Here is a 7862-nt window from a genome sequence, read left to right on the forward strand (position 1 = left end):
TTTCTCTCTCTCTCACTTATTTCCTGATTCCAATCTAGTGTTTACCCCTCCTTTTGCGAGCAGTGGAGTTCTGCCAGTAGGAACACTGCTAACTGAGGGCCTTTAGAAAAGCTAGAGCCATTCTTCTGGCCTTCATTCCTTGCCAGAATCCTTCTACTCTTGTTTCCATAAGGCACTCTTGTCTCATCCTATTACTTCCACTACTTTTAGAATGATATCACCTCAGTGAGGTACCATCTTTTCTCTCCTTACAAAAGAAAACAGACCTAGTTTCCTTAACCTTTCAGCAGAAGCAAATTCCCCAAATCCCTCTGTCATTCTGGTTGCCTTCTGCTGTGCTTTCTCTAGTTCCAAAATATCCTATTTATAGAAAGAAACCCAGAATGAGCTCAGGACTCAGAATATGACCTAACCAATCCTCTTTACATGACTAGAATAATTTTCCCTGACTTTTCCATTTTGCAATGTGCCCAATATATTCCAAATGGATTCTCTTTTCTTTTACTCCAATAGGTACCAAACGATAAATTTTCAAACTATAGTCAATGTTATTCATAATAAGAGGTTGATGTTCACTGTGCTTAAGAACTTTCTAGAATTAATGGGTTCAGGAGCAAATTAGAGTTTGTGGTATGTGTAACATTAGAGTTAAAGGAACAGGTCTTTTCCTTGAATTATTTTTGTGTTATATAGCATTCACTTCAGTTACTAAAGAGATCAGCTAGTTTTCAATGAAGCCATAATGCAAATGAAACCATAGGCTGGGGCGGCAAGCTTTAGTATTTTGCTGTGCAAACTGTGACACAACCTCATATCACCTGGGAATTTGTTGAAAATGCCAAATGTTGATGCTGACCCCAAACTTAGAAACTGCTTTCTAAAGAGTTGCCCAAGGAGATTCATGTGCACATTAAATTATAAGAAGCACAGTTTAGCATCTGTGAAAGTTTCCTTCCAGATGTTCTAGGCAGATTCGATGTCAAGCATACTTGGTAGGCCCTATCATGATATAAACTTGGCTCCTTTTACTAGTTTTCATTTGCCTTTCTATGATCCTAAGTTTTGTGACTCCTTGGAGTTTTTATATCTCATTTATCCAATTCCTAATATGAACTTACTTTTAGTTAAGTACATCTTGCAAGTCCTGACCTGACATGCTCTTGAACCATCTTAATCTCCTGTTAACTTTTCATATTAACAACATCACTTCTCTCTTACTTGCTACCCATACTTCCTCTTATTCATCTCTTTTCTGTAAGACGGTTTAGAAAGAGTTATTCAGTTCTTCCTCAGTATTCCATGTGGTCTTGCTTCAGCCTCATTATAGGGTTGTCTGGTTTTCTGAAATTGAGTTAAGTCATGTCCAGATCTTCTGTCTTATGCTTGCTTGTCAGGCTCAGAAATGCACAGAGGTTATTGCAAACTAAATCATGACTTTCCCAAGGCTTTCTCTTGCTTGCTTCTTTTTGAAGTTTTGATTCCTTTATAACTAAACTAGGTTTGGTAGATAGAATATTCTTTGAGTTCTTTTTAAATATGAGCTCAACACCAGGTTCTTGGCAATCATTGCCCATTCTTGCTTTCAGAAGGCTTTCCAAATTGTGTGTCGTGATTCTTTGCCTCTCCTTCTATTACCTGTGGAGAACCATTAGAGATCAGAAAGTGACTAAGAGAGCCAATTTGTCTTCTTACCTGGTCAGAAGCACTTCTTATATCATAAACAGAAGGCTTCTGCTACCTGTTTTTTGTGTTTTAGCCTCTAAGATAGCAATTATGTCACCATCAAGAGCTTCTCTGTGACTACTCTTCTGCATTGATTATAACAAGTGATCCTGAGGTAGTGAAGGGGAAGGCACTGTTGACCTCTCAGCTATTATTAACCAAGCACTCTTTAACTTCTGACATACTTTAGGTAGAGAATTGTTAACATGTGGATCACCAGTCCCATCAGAGTCCCTGGCACAGAATAAGTACTGAAGAGGAAGGAGAAGTAAGAGTAGGAAGGAAGGATGGAAATAATCTATCCAACACCAGGTGAGATGGAGAGCCTGGAAATTAACTACAACCAAATAGATTTGGAAAGACTAGTTGGGAGAAGAGAATGGAAGTACAATCTCATCTTTGTCTTCCTTGACATATAGTAAGGAATACACAAACCATCCTATTAAAAGTGACTTACTGAATTTCCTTTTAGAAATAGATAGTGGACTTTGTCTGAAGAGGTACTCCAATTATTTCTTAGTTTTCTAAGAAAAAGGAGTTCTCTTTCATTTCTGACTTTGTTGACTCCTGCTTTGTTACCCGTCTCTCACGAATTCTAAGATTTTACACATCTACTTAGTGAAGCTTTTGTACCTCCTAATATTGATGAGCCTTATATTAATTTTTAAACCTATCTTCATAAAGATGTCGGCAATGAACAAGCTTTATAACTGTGGCATAGGTAGAAAACTGTGAATATTGAACAGCTCATCTATAAGGAGTGCAATACCCATATTTTGAAAGCAAAAATTCTTCCTTCTGGGTTGTATTAATACATTTTGCTTTAAGTTTGGTTATGTTGTTACATAGTGATCCTTAAGGGACAAGATTTGTTCGCTATTCAGTCTGAAATGTTCTTACCATTACTAAATATAAATGGGGTCAAATGAGCCTACACAAGTGTGATATCCATATCGCAGCTGATTGGGATTGTATAAAAAAATAAGATAACCTCAGGAATAAGTGCTACTGAGATGAAAATTGTGGCAGATACAGTGCTTGGCATCTATCTTAACAAATGAAATGATTGCAGCCTTTACTTACATTAGACATTGAATTTCTGCAGATGGAAAAAAATTATGTAAGTGAGTGGATGGAGATAAAAGGTTTGAGACTTGATAGTGCACCAAGAGAAGATAATTGTCTATCAGATCACTGAGAAATCCAGAGTGAGAATAGGTATATATAGATATATGGCAAACACCATATCTTCACCACTCTCCCTAGCTCCCTATATCAACCCTTATTATTTAACAACTCTTGTCCATCATTTTGGTCCCTGAGTTGGAGGTTTTAGTAATGGTTCCAAGTAATAAGAACAATGATCAAATATATTTCTTGGGAATTTTCTTCAGAACAATTATATGTCTAAATAATTTCAAACTAATCAGTCATTCATGTTCTGAATTCTCAGGTACCTATACCAACAATTCAGGGTATCCCACTACAAGATATAATTTTCAGAATAAAGATTCATCACAGGAGTAGCTGATAGTTTCTATACAGACCACAAACTGTTGACAAAAGAGTCAGAAAAATGTATCACATTGATGGCAATGGGGAATAATATGTTCATATACAGTGGTCATCTTCTTATGTCTTTTCAAGATTGCAGATCTGTGCTAGTCATTGAATTTGTCAGTAGGCAAGGAAGTTATTAACAGCATTATGGATTCCATTCTCAGAAAACCAGTTTTGTCCACAAAGTCTGTACCCCAAGACCTCTGAGAATGGTATGTACCAGCTGTCCCAGTCTTAGGGCAGCATCTGCTGGCTAATTCATGGATGGACAAAAAGTGGCAGTTTGTGGGCAATTTGAGCAGTCCTTTCAGTTGGTGAGAACTGTTGTGTTGATGACTGTGAGGATGTCTGAAATCTTTCATGGTGACCCATCTCAGGTCTCCAGAAGGCTGGCAAATCTAGAACTATTCCTAATGAGAACCAGGAAGCCTTTGTATACAGATACTTTATCTGGAACCTAAGATAAGCTGGGTTAAACTTTGGAAACATTTCTAGAGAAGGATGAACTCAACCCTGGACTTACTGCTAATAATAATAACCCAGTACCAATGGGGGCTGCAATGAACAGAGGTCCATACACATAATTGGGAAGTAAAACTTATTTTCCATAAGGAAGGCATTTCTGGGATAGGAGGGGGAGGACCTTGAAGGAGCCACTGAATGCTAATGTTCTGTTGCTTCTAATCATCCTATCGTGTAAGTAAGATGTTTATACATAAGCAAGCAAGAATGATATTCCAATAAAGCACTTTGGATTGGAATAAAGAAACTGGAAATTGGAAAGGGCTGGGTGATCTGAAACTTAAGAGCTATCCACCATCTTCTGCAGCATCGCTGTGCCTCATCCCTGCAGTCAATAGCGCCACAGCCAGGGCCTGTGACGCCGTTGGTGGGCTCCCCTTGGTGGGAAATCAGAGCGAGTAAAATCATGGTGTCAGTGCCAAAACGACGAAACCTGAAATGCGTCTAGGGACTTCCCAGGGCACTAGCGCTCCTCAGAGCGACGGGCATCTCCATAACAACTGGTCTACATTCTTCCCCGGTTCCTCTGCTCGGCTGTGCTAGCGATGGCTGAGGGTAGGCAAAGGGCAGCTTCAGTGGAAATATACCTTGCGTTAGCGCCTCCCTGGGCTGGGGGACGTTGCCAAAGCTCGACTTATTGCCTATTTCCCGAGATTTCCGGAGTCGTCCCCACGTCTCCAGCGGAGAGCGGCGCCCCTCCCCCATCCCCTCCCGCTTCCCCCTCTATTTGACACTCCAAGGGGGTGGTTTGTTTCATTGTGCTTTTTTTCCTTTTCTCAAAGTTCATCCTTTCGCCTCCAAGTTACTTTCCGCCAACACGTGACCTCTCCGCTTCCCAGCCTGCGCAGCCACTGGTGGTGAAGCGCGGGCGCTAACCGCGTGGCTTCCTGGGAGAGCCCCCTCCGAGGCTCGCCACCCCAGCCCAGGCTCCCGCCGCGCTCACCCCGGCACCCCGGCACCCCGGCGGCGGGGCAGCCCCCGCAGGATAAGGAAGCAACTCTGAGGAAGCAGCACTGAGCAGCCGCGGAGCGCCCAACCTGCCGCCTCCCCTCCCCTCCCTGCCTTGGCCCGCGGCTCCGCTCTCCGCGGCTAGCCTTCCGACCTAGCTGCGCACCGGGGCTGTTAACTCACATTTGGGAAGCCATAACCCATTAAAGCAAACGCAGTCATAACTTCATTCAACTCAGCCGCTCGAGAGCTCGGCTTACACAGGTTCCTGTGGGCAACTAGTGGCTCGCCTTGGTGCCTCTCGCCTAGTCATCAGTACCTAAGAGGAAAAGGGAAAGTTGTTGGGCTGATGAGCCCTTCGACGCATGCAGATGTTCCCAAGGACAAGTCACTTACTCGCCCCCCTTCCCCCAGTCCCCATTTGATCATCACTCACGACCTCATCGGCTGGAGACCCTTAGTCATGATGGGGGAGGGGGAGGGGCACGAACTTTTCTAAGAAGTTTCCTTTTTTTACCCAGGGAGTCACAGTGAGTCGGTCGCGTAAACAGCAAGGTTAGTCGTCGCCGTTACCGCCCCCCACCCCCTCCCTTCTGCGCTTTTCTGGTATTATTATTAAAGCGGTAGTCCGCTGGCGCTGATAAGCAACAAGTTCCCCAGCGGTCTTCCCGCCCTAGCCTGACAAGGCGAAGGTTTTCTTACCTGGGAAATCTCCCGAGCCGAATTCAGCTTCGCCGGAGCCCCAGGTGTGACCTGGGTAGTGGGCAAGGGAGCGGTGTGCAGTCTGGGTTTTTGTTTCTGTTTTGTATTTTTTTTTTTGCAGGGGTACCCTGAAACTCCTCACTTTCTCTGGGAACTTTCTGTGCCAGGACCCAGTGACGGGCGGTTAGAAGTCAGCCCTAGGAAACACCTGCTACATACATAGCAGGGCAGTTGGGCAATCATTGGTAACCTCGCTCATTCATTAGAATCACGTAAGAACTCAAAAGGAAACGTGTCTGTAGGAGTGAGGGCGTTTACGTAAATTTATAGGTTTTTCGACATCGATGCCAGTTGCTTTGTCTTCTGTAGTCGCCAAGGTGGTTGAGAGTTTAAGCTTGCGGATATTGCAAAGGGTTATTAGATTCATAAGTCACACCAAGTGGTGGGCGATCCACTGAGCAAAGCCGAACTTCTCACATGATGACTTCAAACAAGACACATTACCTTCCAGCATCTGTTGGGGAGACGAGATTTTAAGACACTTGAGTCTCCAGGACAGCAAAGGCACAATGGTGAGTAGCAATAAACCCTGCATTATAATTGAAAAATCTTGACATGTTGCTTAACAACGGGCATATCACGGCTCTTCCTAGCACTTCACACGCCAAAGAACAGCAGCTACTCAGGCCAGGGGAATCGGGTTTTTACACAGTGCAACTTTAATTGGAATCATTTGAGATTTAACACAGCTATGTGGAGCTGCGTGGAACAAACTTGGAGCCGGGTTGTTGGGGGGGGGGGGATGTTATATTGGCTGTTCAAGGCTGATGTTTGTCTCTCAGCCGTCTTGCATTCCATTCTTTTTCTTTATGTGTATGGTGTATGATCATATTCTATGATTTATATGTGGGCATATAATTGACATTTGCAAGGGGGTTAATTTCCATCTAAAAACAATAATGCCGTTAGAGGTTGGGGTTAGGGGGTGGAGTGGGGATAAGGGTGGGGTAGAGACTGGGAGTTTAGGTGTAGATGGGGGTTGGGGTTGGGGGGAGAGAAATAAGTCAGAAGTGCATTATCACCGGTAATGAAATGGGTAATCCTCTCGTAGAAGAAAAGGTTCTCATCAACATGTGATCACCTATTAACCGGATGGCTTTGGCAAAGCCATCCGCACGTGACAAAACGTAAGGAAGTGGAAGAAACCGTCTAGAGCAATATCAAGTATCACTTAATTAGAGATTTTAAAGCCTTTTCCTCCTGCTGTGCCGGGTGTGTAATCCAGGCGATCGGAGTCCATTCAGCACCTTGGACAGAGCCAACGGATTTGTCCGAGGTGGCGGTACCCCCAGGTAGTCTTCTTGGCCCCGCTGTAAAGCCAACCCCGTGTCGCCCTTAAAAAGCGTCTTTTCTGAGGTTCGGCTCACACTGAGATCGGGGCTGAAGAGAGAGTCAGATTTTGGAGCGGAGCATTTGGAAAGCGAGCCCCAGTTTGGTCCCCTCATTGAGCTCGCTGAAGTTGGATTCCTAGCGGTGTAGGCTGGAATAGACTCTTGGCAAGCTCCGGGTTGGTATACTGGGTTAACTTTGGGAAATGCAAGTGTTTATCTCCAGGATCTAGCCACCGGGGTGGTGTAAGCCGCAAAGAAGGTAAGCACCGGGGCGGGGACCCCCTGCATCCCCAATTCTTGAGCTATTTTGATACTCTGTCTTCCGGAGAGGACGCGTGGTGGAGGGGAGGAGGTAGAGGGGGAGCATGAGAGGGGGTTGTTTCTTGGTATTTGCTCAGTTTGAATTGCCCTAGGTGAGAACCCTGGGGCAAAGCGAGAAGGAAAAAAAAAAAAGAAACTCAGTCTTCCTGCGGATATAATGAGTTTAGTTAACTTGGACCTGCAAATGTCTGATTCAAATGTAAGATTTATCTCTCTTTTTGTCCCCTTCACCTCCTTCTTTTCCGTTCTCTTTGCTGGTGTGTGTGCGTGCGCGTGTGTGTGTGTACAGTAGATTCATTACTAATTATGAAGCTTTTGCACAACGTTCGATTTCCTAAGATTTGACTTTGTAGCATTTAGAATTAGGCGGTGGAGGTGGTGTGCAGTGGGGAAACAGGAGGTGGAGGTTGGGAAGAGGGAAGGAGGTAAAGCTAAACCTCCAACACAAAAATGAATCAAGGTAATTTCAGCTCTTCTAGTGAGAAGGATTCATTCTCTCTGTATCCCTCCCTCCCTCTCTTTCCCCCTCCCTCCCTCCTTCCCGCCCCCCTTCTTCCACCCCGCCCCCTCCTCCAGCCTCCATCCCTCCCTCATTCTATCTCTTCCTCTCCGTCGCCCTCGCTCCTCGCTGGATGTTTCTTTCTGTGTGTGTGTGTGTGTGTGTGTGTGTGTGTGTGTGTGTGTGTGTGTGTGTGT

At 44.5% G+C, this 7862-nt stretch overlaps 1 protein-coding gene across 4 annotated transcripts in view; it reads left to right on the top strand.

The window, feature by feature from the left end:
• The first annotated feature begins 5363 nt into the window (after positions 1 to 5363).
• BDNF (brain derived neurotrophic factor) overlaps positions 5364 to 7862 on the top strand; it is a 76289-nt gene continuing 73790 nt past the window's right edge. Inside the window, exon 1 of one of the 4 annotated variants that reach the window (XM_023230348.2) lies at positions 5364 to 6026. In XM_023230348.2, coding sequence (XP_023086116.1) covers positions 6024 to 6026 — 3 coding nt within the window. In that variant the 5' untranslated portion in view covers positions 5364 to 6023. Of the gene's footprint in view, positions 6027 to 6670; positions 7105 to 7862 lie in introns of those variants that run through there. The other 3 variants (XM_023230351.2, XM_023230352.2, XM_023230353.2) reach the window with 3 other exon arrangements.

This window comes from Piliocolobus tephrosceles, chromosome 13 (genome assembly GCF_002776525.5).
Source record: "Piliocolobus tephrosceles isolate RC106 chromosome 13, ASM277652v3, whole genome shotgun sequence".
NCBI lineage: Eukaryota > Metazoa > Chordata > Mammalia > Primates > Cercopithecidae > Piliocolobus > Piliocolobus tephrosceles.